Source organism: Fringilla coelebs (genome assembly GCF_963513975.1).
Source record: "Fringilla coelebs genome assembly, chromosome: 5".
Classification (NCBI taxonomy): domain Eukaryota; kingdom Metazoa; phylum Chordata; class Aves; order Passeriformes; family Fringillidae; genus Fringilla; species Fringilla coelebs.
The window spans coordinates 38,708,356-38,732,786 of record NC_140033.1 but is presented as its reverse complement, the minus strand read 5'-3'; the positions used below and the strand labels follow the sequence as shown (position 1 = coordinate 38,732,786).

The following is a 24,431-nucleotide window of genomic DNA, read 5'->3' as shown; positions in this document are numbered from 1 at the left end:
TTAAGTTTTTTTTAATTGACTTCTAAAGTTGCTGTCTCGATGAATAAGTAGATCAGTATGATGTGAACGAAATGTCTAAAATGTAATCTAGCCTATATAGTTAAATATTTTCTTCTGACTGCCTTGGTTTTTTCAGTCTGCAGTGTTGGGGGGAAGGGTTGACCATTTAATAAATTTGTGCAAAAATTATCATGTGCCAATTTTGTTTGTAATTAACTCTTTAGATCTTACCTCACTCCAGTACGGGATGAAGAGTCTGAGTCCCAAAGAAAAGCTAGGTCCAGGCAAGCAAGACAGTCTAGAAGATCTACACAGGTATAGTATTACTAAAGCTTCTACAACATACCCGTAACATCATTCTTGAGAAACAGGCATAGCATACTGCATTTGCATCCATTTCTAATCTTTTTTTTTGATGGGCAGGAGCTATTGTAGATAATATGATTGAGCAAATCAACATGGATAGCTTACAAGATTCATGACATAGAAAAAAATACTTTTAATCTAATTTCTCTGGAGAAGGAGAAATACTAAGAGAGACGTTTTAATTATGTGCTAATAATCTAGTATCTAACTGCATATTTCCTTGCAGAATTTCTCTCTGTTAGTTTACATACTGATATATTTGGAAGTTCTTCCCAGTTTTTATCCATATCTATCAGCAACTAGCACAATTCTGGCACAGGGACCAATGTGGCAGGAGCCAGAGTATCTCTAATGGTACTCAAATGCTCTTTGGGCAGTGGAGCAACTGCCAACCACTGTCTGCTGGCAAACTGAGAAAAATTAGCAAATAGTCCCTGAATAAAACAGCACAAAGAAATACTCTAGCCATTTTCCTTACCTGTTTTTAGGCTGAGTCCATAGCTACATTGCTTATTGATGCTGCTTTCAAATCTTTGCAATTTTAAACCCCTCATATACTTCTGGTTAGCTTTCCAAATGAGAGATCAGTGCTGCTTGATAAAACTTCATTGTACGGGATTTATTTTTACTTCGTAGTACTGATTCAGAGCCCTGAATGATGGTCAGACTACAGGCTAACTAGTGCTGAATCCTTACAGTGAAGAAGCTACCAGGAATTACTGGATTAAACTTTATCAACACTCAGAGCAATTCAGTAACTCATAAGATGCAAAGTTGGCTTTGAAGAGTAGATTGCAAAGTGGTTTTTGAGCAATGTCTCACTAAAATACATCATCTGAAAAGTATAGTAGAAAAAAGTTGTCTTCATAAAATTTTTTGCTTTCTGAGTTTATTTCAAAACTAGTTCTTAACCTAAAAATAACAAGAGACTTTTTAGGGTTGTTGACCTAAAAATCCAGTTGCAAGGAATTAATTTGTAAAGTATCAACATTTCTGAAAATATGAGTATTATATTTTTAGGGTTTTTTCAGAAATGTTTAGTATGCCCACGATCACATTAAAAGCATCTGTTGGATTCTTAAATTATTTCTATAGGATCTTCTATGTAATCTCTACCTACTAGATCAGCTAAAAATTGGCTTGCTGGAGAGTCTGTGGTAGATCACATTACAGCAAATACTTGCGACATATCAGAGGGATGTTTGGTTCCAAGATTCCAGAGGAAAGCTTATAAGTAGAATATGTCGGTAAAATTTATTTCTTAATAGATAGATTTAATTTTCTTAAGTTGAATGTTTTCTTTAAAATATTTATGTAATGTGCTCATCTCCATTAATGTTAATGTTATATTTAAATGGTGTTCGCTGACTGCTGTTTTCACAGGGCGTAACACTGACAGATCTTCAAGAAGCTGAAAAAACTATAGGAAGAAGTCGTCCCACACGAACCAGAGAACAGGAAAATGAAGAAAAAGAAAAGGAGGAGAAAGAAAAACAAGACAAAGAAAAACAAGAAGAAAAGAAAGAATCTGAAACTAAAGATGATGACTATAGACAAAGATATTCCCGAACTGTTGAAGAGGTATTTTCATGATGAGTCTCTTTAGGTAGAGAAATTATATGAATCTTTACTCCAACAATATTATTTTAATTTTGGTATTACTGTAAGAATACTTTATATAGTTAAATGTTTTCATATTCCATGGTTTGTATTCGTTAATCTTGGTAAATTAATTCTGACATTTTTCTGTTGAATAGCCGTATCATCGCTATAGACCAAGTTCAACTTCAACTTCTTCCTCATCCACCTCTTCACTCTCCACGTCCACTAGCTCTCTATCAAGTTCAAGTCAGCTAAACAGACCAAACAGCCTTATAGGTATAACTTCTGCCTATTCTCGGAGTGGAACAAAGGAAAGTGAGAGAGGTAGGAGTACTGTTTATGAAGGGTTTTTTGTTCTTTTGTTGACAAAGGGCAGTTTACATTCCTAGAGGTATTTCAAAATGCGATGAGATATGTAAGACCACTGGGAATGTACCTTGCTCAAATCTTCTGTAAGAAACTTCAAAACTTTCAGAGAGGAAAAAAGATTTTCTGTATTTGGTGGTGTTTTGCAGCCATGTGATTTTTTCCATTGTTGGGCCACAGAAATTTCAAATATACTCCCATAAATACCCACGTAATGCTGTAATTTCTACTTTAACACAGCAACTGTAATAAAATGCTATATTTCAGGGTCTAAATACTTGCAGGTATTAAGAAGGAATTTTACTTGATTAAAAAATTGCTAAACAACTAGGGGTTTGTTTCAGTCCTTCCACATTAAAGGACTGGAATGATGCTTTTATTTCTTTAAGGACCTCTCAGGGTTGTACAAGCAGCTGAAAAAGGAAAGGGGATGTTTCCCCTTGCAGTTCAGATGTAACCATCCTTCTCCATGTTTAACTGGTTTATGTAATCCTTAAGTGAGGATTAGATGCATAATACAGAGATCACAAAATGTTCTTCTCTGATGTCACAGAGATTTTGCCTTCATTTCAAATGTGAGTCTCCTGCTATGATTTTGGGAGATACTGTGCCTGATTCTTTGCCTGTCAAATGAGGAGCCTGTTAACATACAGTGTGATCTCCTGTTCTTGGACTTGCCACTGATGAATTGAGAGAAATACTTTAATTCAAGTTATTGATCAGTAACTTCAGTAGGGTCACTGATTGTAATTGATAATTTTGTTCTACAGAGGGTCAGATAAAATGATCCACTGATGAAATCTCCATGAACTTTATAGCAGTATTGCCATGTTCCCTAGAATGGTGTTTTCTGAGGAAGTTATTTGGGCTAGGCTTCATGGATATGCTTTCTAATTTTTTCCCTTTGTCCTAAAACGAACTGAAATTTGGATTATGATTCTTTCATAATGCATGCTTACTCTAGGAAACTCAAACTAGGTTTTTCTATGGAAAATGTTTTCATTTGGTAAATATTAGCTACCAGAGGTTCTATTTTTTTTCAAGTTATGACTTTTGGAGGAGAAGTACACTACCATCTGAAATCCCAGAGGTAAAATCCTAGTTTATTAAATTTGGAAAGGTGTATGTTCACCATAAATGTATTTCCCTTCTTTCCTATTTAATTTTTGCTTTACTCTTAAGTGTTTATTTACCTCTGAAGACTAGTGATGATAGTTATTAATGATTAGTGATTCTTCTATCTGGACTCAATTCTGTGGTTTCTTTATTTAATAAAAAAGCATCAGGCTGAACAAACTGCATAATAATAAGCAAAAAACTTTGGTTTGGGCATGTTTTTTTAATGGATTTTTTTGCACAAGTTGCTTGTAAACACATAGGGTAGCAAACACAATCCTGAGTTTTTATGTCTATTTTGAGTTGCCAATGTGTTTGTTTGAAAGAAAAAGGATATCTGTGATGCAGTAATAATTTAGTCTACGAGGTCCCAATTTATTCTTCCTTAGAGCAAAAGTGGAGGGGACTGTGGTGAAAAGGAGGCCTCTAAGAAGGATTTGTAAAAGCTGGGGGTTTTTTACTACTGCATCCTTGATGTATGCAAAATAGTTTGAGGAAGAATGGTAAAAGGATTACCTTCTCTTTTTTTGTACTTTTATACATCTGCTGATACAGATGTTTCAATTATTACATGACAGTTTTGAAAACTGAATTGTAAATCCAAGTTGTATTGTATTACTGTTACGTTAAGACATCTTGTTTAGGTGACTGAGGTGAAATTAGTATTTACAGTATTTTAGAGCTATTGTTCTGGCGAGCATATGTTACAGCAAACCCTGTATGTGGTAAGAAGCTCTTCAGTGATTTAATTTCAGGTAAAGAATTTATTGTGAGCATTTTAAAGACTGAGAAGAAATATTTTAGAAAATTAGGTTGTGTAATGATTCATTGAATGAGAAAGTTGTTATTACAGAAGGGGGCAAAAAAGAAGAAGAAAAGGAAGAAGATAAGTCACAGCCTAAGTCTATAAGGGAAAGACGGAGACCAAGAGAAAAACGACGGTCTACAGGAGTTTCATTTTGGACTCAGGATGTAAGTGAACTTCACTTGTAGCAAAATGAAATGTGTATAGTGTGCTCTTAAAATAGAGAATTGTTTAGAATAATGCAATGTGTAACTCACTGTTCTAGAAAAAAATATGCTTTTCAATTTAAATATTCTTTGGTTTTGGTTTGATGCTTTCAGGAGCAAAATCAAAATTAAGTTTTTTCAGGTGATACTGCTAAGCAGAATTCTAGAACACTGTAGTAACCGTAACTTAATAGGAATTAATCATAATCTAAGGAAAGTAAATAAATTATTGAACGAATCTTTTCCATTACATGCATACCAAAGCTGTAAAAATTAGACTTTATTTGGCACATTGCAAGTAGCTATGTACTTAGCAACTTAAAGAACTGCTGTCAGATTAGAAAGGTTTTAGTTGATGTTTCAGACTATTCCTTTTCCCTTTTTTTGGTCACTTGTCATGTGTCAAATGCAAAATTATTTCATCTCCTTCTGGTACTGAAAACATGTACCTGTTTGAGAATTTTCTTCATCTATCCTGTATATTCTCTGTGGAGTATTCTGCTGCTCTTATATTTTCATATTCAAAGTGTAGAATGCATTAAAATCTTACTAAGCTTTCAACAGTTTTAATTACTTTTCATTTCCTACCTCTTTCACCAGAGTGATGAAAATGAACAGGATCACCAATCTGATTCAGAAGAAGGAACAAATAAGAAAGAAACTCAGGTAATTTAAGAAAGATAATTTGTTCAATTAACTTTAAAGAGATAACATTTTGTTGTAAAATTTTTGTTGCAGTTGAATTTACATATCAGCAGCGGCCGTAACTGACCATTTTGAGTTCCATTCTGATTATGTAGAATTAGCAGAAGATGTAGATTCAATTTTTGACACACAGGTCAGGGACATGATGCAGCAGGTTGCTGGAGCAAGCATTCAGTTTCTACCCAGCAAAATCTTTATTTCACCTACATTGTTATTTTCAGATAAATTATGGCCAGTTACTTACACACACTAATTAAAAGCTTTGAAAATTAAACCCAGTGCTGTCATAATTCTAATTAAAAAATAATATGTGAAGTTAATTTTTAAGGAAACAGAGAAAGTTGAAGAGCACAGTGTATGTAATTTCTTCAGTGAACAAAATGGTTTTCTGAATATCCTGAATGAGTACTATTGGTCTTGATAAAAAGTTAGTGTATAATAGGCTTGATTTGATGGGAAAAGTTCTTGAAAACAGAAAGCTGTTTGACAGTTGGAATGAAGAGGTGTTAAAAGGGAATTGGTTATATAAGCTGAGCTGTAAGAAGAATGTATATCTTTTGACCTAAACCCCAGAGTAGCACACTACAGAATCATGTTCATTACTTAGGAATGAAACTCAAGTGATACTTCTTTATTTTTTTTGTAAAAGCTTCCATTACACATCTGTTAAATATTTTAGTTAAGAGACTAATTCTATGCCATTTTGGTTTGCTCTCTTTATTTCTGTGCCATATTAACATAACAGCATAGTCCTGTTTCCTTCCCTTTCCTTCCTTAGGTCTGTAATTACTTCATATTCTGTTCTGTAGACATTAATTTTGGTAGGGCATGCTGTGTGTTGCTTCTGATAGAATGAATAACATTACAGTGAAATAGTGCTAAATCAGTCCTAAAATCATTAATATTATTGAAAGAGTGAGTGTGTTGGGCTGGAGTGGTGGAGAATTACAGAATTGACTGACCAAGAGTTCTTGGGCAAGTGTACTTTTTGCTATATGCCTAGGCCCCAAGAGTGGTGGTGAATGGAATTCCAGCCAGCTGGCACCTGATCATGACTGGAATTCTCCAGGGATCAGTGTTGGGGCCAGTCCTGTTCAATACTTTCACCTATGACCTGGCTGAGGGGATCTAGGACACTCTCAGTCAGTTTGCAGGTAACACAAAGTTTTGGCAGGAGTGCTGATCTGCTGGAGGGCAGGAAGGCTCTGCAGAAGGGTCTGGACAGGATGGATCAGTAGGCCAAGGCCAGCTGGATGAGGTTCAATAAGGCCAAGGACTGGGTCCTCACTTGGGTCCCAACAACCCCGCACAGTGCTACAGCTGGGGACAGAGTAGCTGGAAACTGCCCAAGGGATAAAGCAGCTGGGAATGCTGGTGACAGTGCCTGAACATAAGCCAGCGTGTGCCCAGGTGGCCGAGAAGGCCAATGGCATCCTGGCCTGGATCAGCACCAGTGTGGCCAGCAGGAGCCGGGCAGGGATTGTGTCCCTGTCCTTGGCACTGGTGAGGCCACACCTTGAGTCCTGTGTCTGGTTCTGAGCCCATCACTGCAAGAAAGGCACTGAGGTGCTGGAGAATGCCCAGAGAAGGGCAACAAGGCTGGGGAGGGGTCTGGAGCACAAGTCCTGTGAGGAGTGGCTGAGGGAGCTGGGGTTGTTTAGCCTGGAGAAAAGGAGGCTCAGGAGAGACCTCTCTCCAACTCCCTGAAAGGAGGCTGTAGCCAGGTGGGGGTTGGGACTGGACAAAAGGAAATGGCTTCAAGCTGAGCCAGGGAGGTTCAGGAAGAATTTTCTCACTGAAAAGAGTAGTTAAGCATTGGAACAGGCTGCCCAGAGAGGCTGTGGAGTCACCATCATTGGAAGCACTCAAGAAACAACTGGGCAGGAAAGCTTTATGGTTTAGTTGCCATGGTGGTGTTGAGTCAAAGGCTGGACTCAGTGATCTTGGAAGTGTTTTCCAACACAAATGATTTTATGGTGGAACACCACAACAGTTTGCCCAGTTTTCTACAAAATCTCTTAATTCACAGCATTATTCATGCTCTTGACAGAAAATAGTGATGTTTTATTAGGCGTGGTTGGACTATAGCATGTACCTTCAAATCCTCTGTGCAGTAAATACACTTCAAGGGGTCAAAGGAGAAATTGAGTGTATTTTGAAGAGTGTGGCTGTTTATCTGTGTACACTGAAAAAATACAGTTTCCTTCTATAAAAGTAAATCAAGCAAGCCACATCAGCCCCTCTAGAAGACCACCTATGGGGAAGGCTTTATCCACTGCTAGGTGAATAACATTGGAGGATGTCTTGGTGATGATGCATCAGTAGAGTTTCTTGACTGAAATGTCTTCACTCAAGATTGGAATAATAATTGGAAAAAATTATTAATTTGTATTGACCACTCAGAGTGGCAAAAGGTTTGTATGACTGATGTAATACTTAGAGGACACGCCCTCACTCTTAAGTCATTACTTTTAATTAAGTTTTGCTTGTCAACTAGAGAGAGTTATTTTTTTATATTACTTTCGTTAATTCATTCATTCCAGGTGAATCCACAGGGACAAAATTTACTGTAATTAAGTCTAATAAGTACTTCCTTATGTTGTTGGTGTAGTAACTTGCTTCCACTCCCGCTGTGTTGAAACAGTGATCCTATATCTTAATATATTGTTTTGAGCTAAAGTCATTATTTTCAAAACATTGTAGCTATGTTAAAGAAGAGAAAGAATTTGAGGAACACTGTTCTGATGCCTTTGATAAAAAGGAAGCAAACCCAGAATGCACTAAGTGATGAAATAACTCCACTGTTTAGGGCACTCCAGACTTTTAGAGTGTTATGTTAGCGTCCTTGTAAATCATATTTTGTCAAGTGCATTCTAGCACATATTTATTTTCTTTTCTGGACATAACAAAATTGAAGCTTTGCACAGTTCAGATACTACATACTGGTGGATAGCATGTGCATTTGACCTAACTCATTAGTTGTATTTGTTCACAGATTGTTATATATTCTAATTAAATTATTCACCAATCCATTCTTTTTCTCTCTTTTTACCTTTCCCCACCTCAGAGTGAGAGCCTTTCAAGGTATGTGCAATTTAAACAAATTAATTCAAATTGTTACACTTGCTGTCCACATGTTGTCATTTTAATTTATTTATGTACACACTCAGGTTTAATCCAGTGGTTGGATTGAGCTTTCAAAGGCTGTGATGATATTTGTGTTTTGCATGAAGTATGATTGTGAAGCTACAGTCCTGCCTTGTGTGGGTAGAATACTCCATGCAGAGGAACTCTGTATTTGTAGTGCTCTGAAGGCAGGCTGGGCATTTCATAGAACATAGTGGACACAGTACTATGTCCTACAGATTTTTCAGCATGGACCCAGCTTTTACAAAGAAGACAAGAAATTCTTTTTGCCTCTCTTTTAGAATATCCTACTGAAAATTTTCTATGTAACCTCAAGAAAAATACAGTCTCAGAAAAACATATTTCCTTAAGATTTGATAAAAAGTAAATGCTGGAATATTGATAATGTAAAAAAAAATCATTTCTTTTTGAACCATTAGCTTTAATTATCGAATTTTATTATGTTCCGACTGGTGAAAATCTATTAAATAAAACTGTGCTAACACATGATTAGTGAAGAAGGAATAGTGTGAAATTACTCTCAACTTTATTAATACAGAGTTTTATTGAGTTATTAGGATAAAGACTGCTAAAGATTTGTTTCATCAGCTGTTCCTGTTGAAATACTAGAATTCATAACATAGTTTTGAAATCCTGGTTGCTGTAACAAAACTTAAAAATCATCTAGGCCATTCGTCTAATGTTTTTTAAAACACTTCAATTAAACTAATACACTTTAAAAAAAATGTTCTTTATAAATAAAGAAGAATTAAGCTATCTAAGCCAATTTTAAAGTATTTTAAGGCGTGTAAATATTTGCTTGCATTAAATAATTCAATTACATTTAAAATATTTCTCTGCATGCATTACTCTGCAGACTGAGCAATTTGAAAACATTTTCACCCAGAATCTTGAAGTACTGGAGAATGTAAAAATGAAATTTGCATCAAATTAGAAAATGGTAGTCCAACAAAAATACCTAATTGCATTTGGTTGTTTTCAACTGGGTATCAGCAAACTTAAAACATCTGATACAGTCAGGGGTCTCAGTTTGGCTGCAGAGGCAAAGAAAAATCAGAACTTTTCTTTTACAGATATGATACGGGATCGCTCAGCATGTCTGCAGGTGATCGTTACGATTCAGCGCAGGGGCGATCAGGGTCACAGAGTTATCTTGAAGATCGAAAACCATACTGCAGTAGACTAGAAAAAGATGATAGCCCTGATTTTAAAAAGGTATCTGATTCAATAAGTTTGGTGCAAAAATAGGATGTCATTACTGCTTTTCTAAAATTGTGTGAAAGTAGTCTTACATTGCATCTGAAATGCTGTCTGAAGTAACTTAGCTAAATGGAGAAGCACAGCAGCCACTACAGTGGGGAGAAATATACATTATGAAACAGCTTCTGGCTTTTGTACTTTTCAAGGCAAGGGAGAAATCCAGAGGAGCCAAGATACAGTCAAATTTTTTAAAATAATATGATAGTATTTATCATAAGAAAGTATCATTAAAATTGATGTATGCATATGTGAAGACTTTATTATGTGTTTGCCAGCTTACATACATATAAGGTAAAAATATGTTTAGATCTTGTTTTAAAATAGAGGAGGAGTTTGTTGAAAAGTTTACTGTGGTGGGATAATCTGTGGAGTCTGAAGAAAAAAAGGTGGCTTAATTATTTGTAAGGTAAGTTGTGTGCTCCCTATACAAGGCTGTTTGTTTCTAGAAATATTTAGTAACAGTTACTTACTGTGCTTGCAATTTTCAACATCTTTATTTTACTTCTTAGACTCTTAATGTATGTGTTAATTTTACATGTGCTTCAGTCATGCTTTTGAAGTTTTTTGGCTAGTCTCACTATTATCTGATTTTTTTACAATTATTTTCTCTTAGCTTTATGAACAGATTCTAGCTGAAAATGAAAAACTGAAAGCACAGTTACATGACACCAACATGGAACTTACAGATCTTAAGCTGCAGTTGGAGAAGACCACTCAGGTTTGTATAAAACAAAAAAGCATGTACTTAACCAACAATGTAGATAATAAACCAGAAGCATCCCAGGCTGGTCTTCACTAGGCATCAGCTTTGGTTTTTTATCCAAAGATGGGAATGGGGAATTTCTCTCTTTCTAAAGAGAAAAGAACGCAGGATTCTGGTCTTCAGCTGTGAACAAAACATTTGAGACTGCTTCCTGCCTACTAAAGTAGTAGTGATTTTTGCCAGAATGTATCTGCATGCAACTTTTTTGCAGGGTCGGAGTAAACACTTTCTACGCTGTTAAGCTTATGTTCAAACTGACAATCGGGACTGCCAGCAAATTGGCATAACCTGCCAGTTCTTCCTGACTGGTTAGATAGCTTTATCTTGGAAATGAAGAGCAAATAATGCATTCCTGTTACCAATAACTGCTGTCAGATAACAGTGCTGCATACAGTTTTACAAGATGCATACACTGGAGTTTGATTTGTCTGATTTTGTCTACTCTTGCTGTAGAATGTTTCATATTGTTGGATCACGTTTACCACAATTTACCTGTACGTAATTGTCTTTCACGCATACCCTGCAAATGTGAGTGAAGAACATTTAAAAGATGCCTGGTTTGTAACACTTTTAGGTAGAAATACTGTGTTTCTCCTGTTAGCCAAAGGCTGTGTAATGATTAACTAACAGGGATGGTCACAGAAGAAGTGCATGATAAATCCAACTTATTCTTTATTTCAGTGTTACTTCCCTGAACACCCTTTAAAATATTTTTGATTACATACTTCAGACAGAATACTAAAATATCTAATTGGTTTTTTTCCTCAGTTCTGTGTTATGTCAAAGCACATGTCAATGTCTTCATCAATTTTGTGTTTCAGAGACAAGAAAGATTTGCTGACAGATCGCTGTTGGAAATGGAGAAAAGGGTGAGTTTCTGCCAAAGAACTTTTAAATACTCCAATTCAAGCTTTGTTTTAGCTTGTTTTGCAACCCCTGGTTTGGATACATTTTACTATGAACAGAAGCCTTTCTTATTTGCATTTTTTAGAGGATTTGGGGATTTTAGGTTTCAAAGTGGCAATGAATGTGAGATGGGAATTACTCTTAGAAATTGCCTTTAGTTTGCCTGTTCATTCGTGATAACCAGTTTCTAAACTCTGCTGCCCTCCAGGGATCTGCCACTTGTTCCATCTCATCCAAAACAATGTTGGCATTCCAGAGGGTTAAGCAGATTCATTTTGTCTCATCTTCTAACACAATTCCAAGATTCAGAGAAGTTAATTTCCTCAGAGCTTTCCAGAGGCACCAAGTATTGTTGGTAATGAGATAGCTGTTTCTGCCTCACAAACATGGGACCTTAAACCTGCTAATGATATAAAATTACCTTTATCTGCCTCTTTCCTTGCACTGTAGCTTTTTCCAGAGGAATATGATAATGGGGTAGGGGAGGAAATGGAAGAATGAGCAAGCAGTGCAAGAAGAGGGGCGTCAGAGTCAGACACAATCCTAAACTGAGTGGGGAAGAAGTCATGCAGTGAATTCATATGTGAGACTACAGGAATTGTTTTAGGAGTTGGACACATGATAATTTTAGGCTGTAATTTTGTGCTAATTAAAATACAGCCCTATAAAAGTTTAGTTTCATGGCAGTGTAAAGCAAAGTGCATTGATTTTGTGCTGGTCTTAGCTTCCTTCATGACTCTGAATTCCATGTGTTCTTTTTTTCTCCCTTGATCCTGGAGTGACACATTAGGGACAAACTGGAAAAAAAAATTAGACTTTGACAATAAGAAGTGATGTGGTAAACATTTATTAATCCCTGGTAAATTTCATATTCACTATCTTTTTATATTGATTTTCCAGTATTTTAGGTTTTAGTTATACAAAACCAAGTTTTAGTTACACAAAACTGTCCACTATATAAACAGATTTTACAGAAGCACATGGAGATGTAGAAATACTCTCAGGCACTTTCTGAAGTTTCATTATATTTATCTTAATGGTCTCTGCACTTTATTGCTGCCATTTAGCACACATTTCTGTCTTTAATTTTTTTGCATCCAGGTGTGGACAGTGATTTCATCAGTAGAAAGGTTTCAGCAGCAGATAATTGGTTTCTTGCTTGCTAGCATGGCCACACAAGTGGACATTTAATTATTTAATAGATGGAGCTGCATCCATTACTGTGTGGGTTCATAGGTAGTGCACAGAGTTCTGCATAGATGGACATTATTTCAGTGTTAAATTACTGCTTGGCTTTCTCCCTAAACAGGCCATTGCGTTACGACAACTGGCTTTTTTAGAAAGTCTTGCACTTTTTTTTAAGACATTCAGTCCAACAGCAAAATGTCTGTCAGAAATGTAATTTTCCCTAAATGTATTAGTAATAAATCTAGTGGATAAAATAATTAACTTAGTGATGTATGTATGTAACTTAAGTGGTGTACAAAATTTGTACATCTGAATCTTGTTTATAATTAGACACTTCTTTTCAGAGAGGAATTTTAAATGAGGAAGATATTTATGATTGTTTTTTTTTGTTGTTGTTTAAATCTGAAGCTTCACTTTGAATGTGACTGAAGTAGGATTCTCAGCTGCTAGTCATCAATAGCTGATTTCTAGAAATAAGCTTATTGAATTCAGCATTTTAAAATAATTTTAAAACCACCTTTTTAATGTGTAATGTAACAATAAAAATGTAAAAATTAAAAGAGATTGTAGAGCTTTTCTAAGTATACTCCAATTATATGACTTCACTAAAATAAAATACAAACCTAAAGACTTTTATATAAATTACTTAGAGAAGAGGAGAAGGAAAAAGTAAAGTAGTGAGGAGAAATTGTAAGAAATAAAAGGCCAACAGAGAAAGATCTGAAGGCATCTTCAGACTGTGACATTTTCCAGTTGAAACCTACCTTTTCAGTGAAGAAAATGAGAATATATATTAAGCCTAGATTTGCACAGTACTAAAATTCAGAAAATACTGGCTTTGAATTTAATTTAAATTCACCCTTCAGAAGTGGGTTTCCATTATGTGACTTGGTGATCCATTGTGAATATTGTTCATTTGAAAATTGTTTACCAGAAAGGGGCTATTTCCGCAGGGATGGGGTACAGATGAGAGCACATGTGCAAGGTCCTGGCAATGACCAAAAATGAGGGTTTCTTTAACAACCTGTCACCCTGCCAAATATGCAAACAGCCCTTTGCAGAATTTTGTATGACATGGTAATAAAACCTAAACCAAAACTTAAACTTTGAGGTTTCAGTCTGGATGAGAAACCTTTAAACAATTTTTTTTTCCCAGATTTAGAATTCTTCAGCTGGGAATTTGAATTGTGGAGAGGTGTATTTCTTTGTATTATTGAATATACAAATATATGTAGGCATATACATCTGGTTTTACTTCTTAAAAATTGGATAGCTTTGGAGGGGTCAGTTTTTCATGTGTGTATATCTCTGTGTGTCTCATTTTTTTCTTTTTTTTTTTGTGAGTTACAAATGTTCCTTGACAGACCTTACAGAGTTAGGAAGTACATAATAAAATTTTAGTCCTCATAGATTTCAAATGCTTTCTTTGAGTCCAGGAAATAATCAAATAATACTGGCAAATCTTCTTGGTGAAACTGCAGTGCATTATTTCATTGGCATCCCTCAAACCAGTTCCTAAAAGAGTAAGCGGTTCAAGAAAAAGAGGGGCATAGCTTCAAATAATGGGAACAAACAGTTCTACAAATAGTGTTATTCCTGTACCAGTCTACTTGTTTCTTTTGTATAATATGAAGTATAAAAAGTCAGTTAAAGATTTTACTGAATTGGTTTTTATTGCTGATAGACAAACTCAACATGCTAGTTAAGCAAATGCTTCAGAAGGATTAAGAATTTCTAGACACCTGAAATTTTGAGATTTGTTTGTTCATCTCTTGGTAATCAAAAAAATCGCTGAATATTGTTTAATATATGAACATATCACGGATGTTATTCTGTAAAACATAGATGTTATCTGTAGGTAACAGATAAAATTCTAAGTATTGTAAGACAGTGGGGGATTTTTGTTAGTTAATTGCATCCTGTTAACTCACTGGTACTTATGCTCATTACAGTCATTATAAAAGAAGTCTTATTTTGAAGGAGTCAAGTACATTAAGTAGTAACAAATGCAGTAATATATTTATTACTTGGATAAAAATTAAAGTTATTTGCTATAATGGGAAAATGTTGGGGTATAACTGCACTGTGATTAAACTAAATTCAAATGATTTATATCTGAAAGGTGTCCGGCAAGAGTCAGTATCTACTGGGCGGTATGATCTAACCAAAGTTTTACACACCTCAGTCAATGCTGCTTGCTGTTTGCATAACACCGTTGTATGCAGATGCATATGTCCACTTTGCAATAACTGTTGCTTTTGCCTCTCACCCTCTGGAAAAAAATCTGAATGTAGAGTACTGATAACTGCAGCTGCTTTTAAATGAGATACACTGCATCGTCTGACACAGGAAAGCAAGCAATCAAGCTATAAACCCCAGTCTATTGCATTAGCTGCTCATCTGTCAGATGTGTTGAAAAATAGGTTTAAACAAAATGTAAAAATTTTAATAAAAACGTATCTGCACTGCAGACTGCAGTGTAGTATAGAAAACCCTAAGCTAACTTTCCGTAAGCTGGCTTGGTTATATAATCAGTGCATTCAAGTTCATATACAAAGGATAATTTCTCCTGCTTCTCAGGTAAAAAGGGAAATAAAAGGAAAATTAAACTATATGAGAAATGCAGAAAATAGTCAAGAAACATCTTCTCAAGAAGCAGCTGATCTCATGTAACTAGATTTATTTGGTACTGAGCTAAGTCCTATAATGTCAGTTGTATCAACTGTTGCAGTTTGGAGTGTGGACAGATCCCACTGAGCTGAGACGTATATTTTAGCTACCTTGTTTGTCTGAAAGCTTATGCTTTCGTGCTTGTATCTTTTAATATTCTTGTTTGTTTCTGATAATTTTCTGCATTTCTTGGATATTAAGGACTTAAAAAAGCCTAGCTCATGAAAAATAAATCCAAACAAGTTGTATGCTTAAAACCTTTCTAAATTAGTGAAAAGGAAGGGGTATTTTTTGTAGGACTTGATATGAATTCCTCTATCTCTTCCTCTTTGGATATTAAAATTCTGTATTGACCAAATTTCTATGTATCACTGCCATCACAAGTTTTCTTCCACACTATGCTTTTGGTTGTATGATCTTTGAAATCTGAAGTATTTCACTGTTACCACAGAATTTACAAGCTGCAATTTTTAAAACATTGTATTGTTCAGCATTAACACACATCTTCTGATTTAGGAAAGAAGAGCGCTAGAAAGAAGGATATCTGAAATGGAAGAGGAACTGAAAGTAAGTAAATTAGTACACTGTTAGTAACAAAGTGTATTATTATGTCTGTGAGACATGTAGTCTGGCAGTGTTACTGGTCTCTTATGATTTCACTAGAAAATAACTAAGTTACAGCTGCACCTCGGAGTCACTCCTGTCACACAGCTTGTAGCAAAGGTGTGGTGCTGGCATAAGCATCTGTAAGTGTACAATTGCAAAGAAGGGGCTGAGTTTTAGGATTCTACAACATGGCTAACAAGAAACATTCAGAGGTGGTTAGACTGAAACATATCTTGAGCTAATCAAGATGGAATTGCAATTTTGATGTGATACTCATAAGTTTTATTTACTAATTACTATTATTAAAATCCATTATTATTAAACAGTGGTAGCATATAATTGTATAGATATTTAAGCATTAAATGTTGTTTCAATCTTGATCTCATGCTCTTTTTCATTAGATGGCACGTTACAATGTTGACAGAAAAACTTTGTGTAGTGTGAATCAGGTTTTACTTAGCAAAATGTAGTAGGTAGATTTGAGCTGTTGACGAATGAGTGACACTTACTGTATTGATTTCTGCTTTTTTCACCTCTGTATAAAGTGAATCTCAGAAGTAATATTCTTTTTAAAATAAATTACATTTCTGTTTGTTTGGGGTTTTTAACCAGTCATTATTAATGTTAAACTCTCTGATATGATTAAGAAGGGTGAGAATTTGTGTGGGTTTATTTTCTGTTATGTCCTTTCATATAAATATTGGATATGGCCAACAAAACTCATAGAATTTAAGTGGAATGTGATAATAGCATTATTTTGACATTTGATACTTGTGAAATTTGTACTGATTAATAAGAAGTTTCCTTTTAAGCTCATTTTTGAGCTCCCTCTAGTGCTTGGAAATGGCATTAACTTCCAAATACTTTTCATTAAAATACATGCACCAAGTTCTGTTGAAATAATTGAAGCTGACAGGCAGAAGAGCAATTGTGATGCCTCTGACTCCCTTGGATTCAGACCAAGATAGTTTGCTGTAAGGCAGGACACAAGGTCCATGATTCCTTGAGGGGTCTTCAGAAGTGAAATACAGAAAAAACAAACTATGATAGAGGAAAATAATTGTCTGCCTAAGAGTAGAAGAACAGGATGTTAGCTTCTAGAGAAAGCAGGGCTTCTGATAAAAATAGAGTACAAATATATTGCTTTTTCCAAAAGTTTGCTTTCAATAAGCGAGAAGCAAAAGTTTTGAATTAAAGATTAAATGTTCTTTCCATAGTTTGTTGCATAGTTGTTTAAAAGTATCTGTTAAACGTGTCACTATGTACAGGCTTTTGAATAGGAGATTCAGTTTGTGCAATTAGGATGTTAAGTGAAGAATTCCAGGAATAGCTCTCATTGTTAATGCATCCTGAACTGTTTTGGAAAGCTGTGACTAATCACTACTGGTACTCAGATTGCTTTTCAAGAATGTGCCACTTGTTTGATGCTTTCCTTTCACAGCAGCTTATTTACTTTAAACAGGACTGTTTCTTGTAAGTTTTCTTTCAGTTCTGCTCATCTAACATACATGTGGGTTTTTTTTCTCATTTTCACTCCTATTTCTTTGATTCCTGCAGAAGCTGCAACAAATAAAGCAGATTCAATCTTTGAAACACATAAATGAGCGACTGGTGACTGAGAATAGGGCCTTGACCCGAGTGCTTGCCAAGTTGTCAGGGTCCTGTAGGCAACTGCGCTCTGTGGACTTGTAATTTCTTCCTTCTCCTTTGTTTAGCCAGGCAGGTGTTGACATTCAGTTTGTGCTTGGGCAGAATTTTACTATTAACACTTGTGTGTCAGAAACTGACTCAGTGTTGCTCGGTTCTGGAGGTGTGATTAAAGCTAAAGCATGGTGCCCATTGTACAAGCTAGAGGTGTTGCAGATGTGCTGGTGTGGTGTGGTATTGTCCCTGCTAGCACTGAAGCTTGTCCTTGAAAATAAATTGGCAAGGATCCAGGAGACCTTTGACATGTTAAAATCTTGGCAACAGCTGAAAGGGTTTGGGTTTGCATGAGGATACACTAAAGTCAGTCTCTTGTTTTGATGTTTGTGTAAATGCTCAAATAGATTTGCCTCTAGTTTTCTAACAAATTGAAATTAAGATTTGAGCTTTCATTCTGCTGTTTGGTTTAAGTGCACAGAGTTGGTACAAGTTCAGTCTTAACACCAAAAAATAAGTGTTTTGAGAACTGGATTCAATACTGTGCATTCCTGAATGGCTGCATTAGCAAACATTTTTCTTACATTTGTGTATTTCAGTGTTTCAGAGGGGACCAGAGTATTGTTTTTTCAGAAATGTGTATGAATTTCAAGTTGATTACTGTTTTCAAGTATTAACTTCCCATTTGGGTCTTGCCAATCCTTATTTTTACATAGACAGTTTAAAACATGCAGTTCTAGCACAGAGTTAAGATTATTCCTTTATATTGCTATACATATAGGCATCCCAGTGTGGATGAGAGTCCTACAATGCATGGACTGTAAAATCACAGACACGAAACAGACTCTGCCTACTGTGTCATATTGGTTCAGACCCCTTCTGATAAAAGTATGGACTGCTTTGAGTTTCATCTTGGAAAACAATGCTAGTCTGTTGTTCTTAGTGTTATTTCAGGGATGTTATAGAAACCCATGGAAGGTTCAAAACTTACATGAGGATAAAATATGGTTTCATTCTACACCAAATCTATATGCCTTTCTTCCTCTTAAATATAACAAGTGTCTAGGCTGGAGTTTACAGTGAGCTTTTAAGTTGTGTAGTTGAAAAAAATAAACCAGCCTTCTGCACAGTGACTCTTGCTAAACTGCTTCCTTTCATCTACCCCCCTTCCCACTTAGAAAGGAACACGGTGACTGTGCATTCTGCTCAGAATCTGATCTTGGGTTTTCCCCACTAAGAGGCCTGAATTGAAGAGGTTTATCCTTTTGCTTGGTGTCTTTCTGGAATTAGGCTAACATTAAGGTGTGGTGCTCCTCATCCAGGCCCTGCATTCTGCAGTGCTTCCTTGTTTTAACCCTTACTGAGGAAGTGAAGTCAGCTCACTGGCCTGGCTGAAAACAAATCCCTTTGTTCATAATAGTACTTGATCCATCTCACCCCAGTACTGTTGGATCACTAAATTAACTGTGCAGAAAGCAGTAGGAGAACACTGCTGCATGAGGAGGGAGAGCAGTCCCTTTAGGGCTGTCCATCATACATCAGCCTCAGCAAACAATGTGGTTTTTCAACACAGCTGAGCTAATCTAATGACTGCTGTCCACATCTGTACATTCATACTGTCTTATTTTTTGCTAGCACTGGCATTCCTTTAACCATGGTAAGCCATTTGGGGTGTTAACCACAGAAAACCATTCAGTATTCCTCTCCATAGCAGGAGGTTTCAATGGCAGGTCCTTGTGGAGCTTGAGTAGCCTGACCAGCGAAACAGAAGCAATGGAAACACAGCAGGGGGCCTTGACAGTATGGTGGTAGGTTAACAATAGCAGTGTGCCTGAGTAATCTGAGCAGGTACTTCAGCAGTTCATGAGCTTTCTGTAATCTTTATTAACCAAGTTGTTTTGTATGTTTTGTATGGTAAATCCTCCAGCAAACACAGACATGATTATTACTTTACGGATCTGAGATGGCTCCACAGTATGTCAGATGATTATTGAATCATTATGTGCTAAATGCTAATACTACAAAGTTACTAGCTAGTCATGATACAGACAGATAAAGCAGTGCATTTTTAATTGAATCTTATCACAGGAAGATACTTCACTATTTTAGTGAGAAGCAAATTGGAATTCAAAGTGCAGTGTGTTACTGTAATTTTATTGAGTTTACTACAAAGGGGTTTTTTTCCTCTCTCTTGACATTAAAGGTGTATGGTGTCACCTCACAAGAAGTTTGAGTACCCATAGAAACACACTGCTCCAAAAGATTTGTTAAAAGTATGTGGGGATTAGTATAGATGAGAAGTGTAAGTATTTTAGGTTACATGTCCTTATCCTTCCTGATGAATCTCCTGCTATTGACAGAACCGTAGAATTATTTAGATTGGAAAAGACCTCCAAAATCATCAGGTCCAACCAGTACCCCAGTACAATGACCCCTAAACCATGCCCTGCGTGCCACATCTGCACATCTTTTAAATACTGTCAGGGATAGTGACTCCACCACTTCCCTGAGCAGTTTTGCTTGACAGCCATCTTGGTGAAGAAATTTTCCTACAATGCAATATAAACCTCTCCTAGTGCAACTTGATAACCATTTTATCTTGTCATATAACCCTTTTGTCTCTTACAAGTCTTCCCCTATGCTCTAGTAGACTCACAACAAAAGAGAAAATATTTCCTTAAGACCTATTCTACCTATTAGTTGAATCAGGATTAAAATCAACCTACAGAGATGTGCAGTTACATAATGGTACTGGATTATGTTAAAGCTCTAATTTTGAACAGGATTTTGTTAAAGTAGTTCACCAGAAAAGCTACCTTTCTGTGGGTTTGTCTCTATGTAATTAACCATTCTGAGCTGCAGCTCCCTTGCTGCTCAATAAGTTGAAAGAGGACTGTGACATTCCTGGATTTACTTTGAGGTTTCATTGGAATGCACACACAACACTGCTCAAGGTATCTATTCAACCAGTACAAAACCAGACTCCCTTGATTCCCTGTGCTTGGCTAGATGAGGGTTGCTGTGGTTTCACCCAGTACCTTTGGTATGAAATCTGTAGCAGAATGGAAAGGAGGAAGAAAAGCTTTTGGTTGGTTGGCTGTTCCATTGTTTGCAGACATTGTTTGCATGTTATCTGGATATGACCCCTATCTTGGACAACAGTAGTTATTTTTTATAGGTTAGACTTTACCAATAACGCTTGACAATTGCAAAAAGATCACTCATGTTGCCCAATTTCAAACATATTTACATAGTTTTTGAAAGTAATCAGCATTTTACAGCTCTTTTTGTTCAGAGCACAGCTCTCACTTAGCTATAATGGAAGCTTCCCTGTGACTCTAAAGGGCTCAACTTAGGTGGCTTTCCGTAGGCTCATCCATAAAACAGAGTTGGAATCAAGGATAGCTGAATGATTTTTGACTACTCTAATTGTAGAGACCACTTATTTTTTTCTTATGATCTCCTGTCAACTTCCTTTCACATACTTTGGTATTTGCAGGGAAATAAACTAGAGATCTACAACCTCAGTCATTTTCAGTTCACCATCGTGATTCACTTTGAAAGAGTCTGCAATTCAGTGAAGTGAGTGTGGACAGGAGATGTAGAAATGAAACCTCTAGGGCAGAGTTAATTGACCCTGCATTTTTAAACTTCCTAGTTCTTTTTATCCCATTATAATGTTCTGAATATAATGGGATTGAAAGTATAATTTTGCTTATATAAAATGAAAATAAACTAGTGCCAAAAAAAAAAAAAAAAAAGAAGAATGGGGTAGCAGGTGTACCTAGGTTGGTAGCTGAACGTCCTACATACACTTGCGCTTGAGGTTACTGAGTAACCACTGTGCAGGAATAGGCTGTTACCTCCTGTGTGAAACCCCTGCTACAATCCATAGGTGTAATTTAGCTGTGAGTGTGATAGGTCGTTTGTTATCAGTGTGTGAATGTAGACACAGAGAACTACTGAGATAATTTCTGGTTTCTCTAGAAGCTGAATTCTCCCAGTACCAACCTCTGTGCCCTGACTTGTCCTCCTTTCCTATCTGATCCTGTCCAACTCTCACCTCATTTGGCTTCTGCCTTGCAGCTTTTGTGCTTGTGTGTCACCTATCTCCTTTGGCAGCCATAGCTTGCCGTTTCCTAACCTGTCTGCCTGAGTGTGTAGCCTGGTGTTGCTGTGATCTGTTTCAGTGATCTGATCTTGTGTGAACTATGCTATTCAGGGACATGATCTCAAATTACAGGATGTGTGCTTCAACATGACTTTGGAAGTGGTTGGAAGATTAATGCTATGAGCTAACAAGCTGAATCACACTGTATCTGATCAGGATGAAATCATCCAAGGGCACAGTGGTAGAGATGCTTAGCCACAGCATGTTTTTTTGAAACTCTGCAAGTGCAGTATAGACAAGCCTCTTTAAATTGTTGGTAGTTAATTTCCCTCTGCCCCCCTCCCTCCCCCCTGGAATTTGAAGTATTTCATTACTTTCCTCATGCTACTATAAATGCTTTTGTCAGAGGCTGGTCATCTGCACCACTGAGTTTTAGTGCATCTAGTCCAAGCAAATGAAAACCTCTAATCTCTAACCCTTAAATGTATCACGCTAAAAGGGGAGATTTTTTTGAACTGCTGATATGAAGTGTGAGAACTGCCAAAATACTTAAACTGAATAAAGATTTTTATTCACAGTCTTTGTCTAGTCTTGCTGCTTTTACTTGAGGTGTAACAGCAAATAACCACCATGTTTCATTTTTCATAGATGCTACCAGACCTGAAGGCAGACAACCAGAGGCTAAAAGATGAAAATGGGGCCTTGATCAGAGTTATAAGCAAACTTTCCAAATAAAAGGTTTACTACAGCAGCAAGTAACGGTATTGCACATCACTAGTAACTCCAGTGGACCATGGTATGGCAGTCACTGGAAGTGTGAGAAGATCCTTCGGAGACTGTCATTTTCAGATATCCTGCCAAACACCCTCTTACCTGTGTGTTTTTTTGTATCAAGATCATTGTTTCTGTTAAAATGCAGCTGCTGAGAAGATAAAATGACTGAGAAATCTTGTTTACAGCCACAGCATAATAAGGAAAGTGTTCAAGGCCAGATACGCCTCAGATATTTAACCAGTAAGCCTTAGTTGTACATAAACACTTTACATCAACAAAAGCTTTCAGCTCTCACAGACGACAGTTACTCAATAATGTTTTTGTTGTGCCACAATTCCCATTTTTTTCCTATACTCAGTTTTTCTTTAAGATTTAAGTTTGGATTTTTTTCCCTTCTAATTTTTCATGTACCAGATTTTCTTGTACAGTGTTTTCACAGCTTTACCATTTGCAGAGACCACACACCCTTTTAAATTACATAATTTGTGTAGCTAACTAGAGTTGTATTGTCCAACCACCTGGAACAGAGATGTTTGGTGGAACATTTGCTTTCACTGTTTGTGCAATATGCATTTACTTCCTATACAAAATGCTTTAAAAGTCAGTTGAAACTAGAAATATTTTAAGAGTCCTGTTTTCTGCCTTTATTGGTCACTTTAAAAAAAAAAAGAAAAAAAAGAAGTTTGTAGTGAAAGACGTTAGATCCTGTAATCGTCACATTCATTTGAGCAGGTACTGAGTGATGCTGTATATATAAATGTGTACTGGTTTGATTTTTCAGACCACCACGTGGCATGCTTGAATATATTTCCCTATTGCAAATGTCTGTTAATGCAAATTAGGCTATCCAGAATAGTGTGTTTAACAAAGTTTGTTAATTTTTATGGTATAAAGAATTTAGACATTGTACATTGTATGGAGCCCTATCTTTACAAAAGGTCTAAACTATATAAAAACTTTATTATCTTTTTGTCCCATTTTTTTTCATTTGATAGTGTTCACCATAATAAAAAAATGCATAAATATAACTGCTTCACTACATTTCACATACCTGTATTTATCTGAGTGCTGTCCAAAACTGTTGTGCTAGCCAAAGTAATGTACTAAATCATTTGAAAAGCATAACCCATTACACTCACAATAATGTTTATATGCACTGTTGTTGCCATGTGAGAAGGCATCCAATTTGATAACACCGTGTCAGACCATTTTATACATTTCAGTGGCCTTTAAAAACAAAAAAGTACTTAAGTGAAGATCGTTTTTGTTAGGAACAGCTTTTATATTTTCACTAAACCATTCAAAATATGACATCCTATTGGCACATAGTTTATTGCCTAAAACCACTGAACAGATCAGCCATTAAAACAAATTGTACATTGTAAAGCTTGTAGTAGCTATTGTATTATTGATTATATTGTATACTATATTAAATGTGAATTTGTACCCCTTCATTTAAAAAGGTTGTGTCCTACTGCCTACTTGGGGGGGAGGGAGGGTTAGCTTTACAGGGGTGGGATATGTTTTGGTAAGGAAGACATGATGTCCTCTCTCTGCTGATTGGTTTTTTGAAGATGTAAGGTTATGCTCTTACTACCAAGCTCAGGATTTTTGATTTTAAAGGTACACGGATAGTTTGAGATATCTTATTGTAATTGATCTGTATGAGAGGTGGGTCTGAACCATAGGGACTTCCATTGTCTTATGCTAACATAAAGAATTGAATGGCTGCAACATATTGAGTTCTGTTACAAGACAGTTAGGCATATTCTGGATTATATTTGGTAAAGTTTGGGTGCCTGTGAATGATTAAATACGTGTTTCTAATATTTTAGTGTTTTATATTTAGGTTATTTATTCTTTATATCTAAAAAATGAATGGCTACTGTGCTATATTGATTTTATTGGTAGTACTGAGCAGACCTTGTATCTGCATGAAACTAGTTGCAAAACCCACTATTTTGGAAAAAAAAATGTATTTTGACATATACAAATAAACTGAATACAAAATATTTTAAATGTGTGAAAGTTTTACTGATAAGACATTGAAATTTGTTATGAATTTAAACCATGTTATAAGTTTGCTATTTAAATTCTTTGGTGGGCATTTTTCATTCATTGCGTTACTTGGATGCAAGGTTCAAGTACCTTTCAAAGATTGTAATCAGATTGTGATTATTTGCACATCATTGTACATGC

The 24,431-nt window shown here is 36.0% G+C and overlaps 1 protein-coding gene across 7 annotated transcripts in view; it reads left to right on the top strand.

Moving 5' to 3' along the window:
* Nucleotides 1–23,707, top strand: part of PPP1R12A (protein phosphatase 1 regulatory subunit 12A) — a gene marked incomplete at its 3' end in the record, with an annotated part of 112,125 nt that extends 88,418 nt beyond the window's left edge. For 3 of the 7 annotated variants that reach the window (XM_084206740.1, XM_084206741.1, XM_084206737.1), the window contains 11 exons: nt 225–315; nt 1,750–1,947; nt 2,124–2,292; nt 4,304–4,422; nt 5,062–5,127; nt 8,234–8,250; nt 9,387–9,528; nt 10,187–10,291; nt 11,158–11,205; nt 15,617–15,667; nt 22,107–23,707. In XM_084206740.1, coding sequence (XP_084062866.1) covers nt 225–315; nt 1,750–1,947; nt 2,124–2,292; nt 4,304–4,422; nt 5,062–5,127; nt 8,234–8,250; nt 9,387–9,528; nt 10,187–10,291; nt 11,158–11,205; nt 15,617–15,667; nt 22,107–22,193 — 1,093 coding nt within the window. Of the gene's footprint in view, nt 1–224; nt 316–1,749; nt 1,948–2,123; nt 2,293–4,303; nt 4,423–5,061; nt 5,137–8,233; nt 8,251–9,386; nt 9,529–10,186; nt 10,292–11,157; nt 11,206–14,552; nt 14,584–15,616; nt 15,668–22,106 lie in introns of those variants that run through there. The other 4 variants (XM_084206742.1, XM_084206738.1, XM_084206739.1 and 1 more) reach the window with 3 other exon arrangements.
* Between the last annotated feature and the right edge of the window lie 724 nt (nt 23,708–24,431).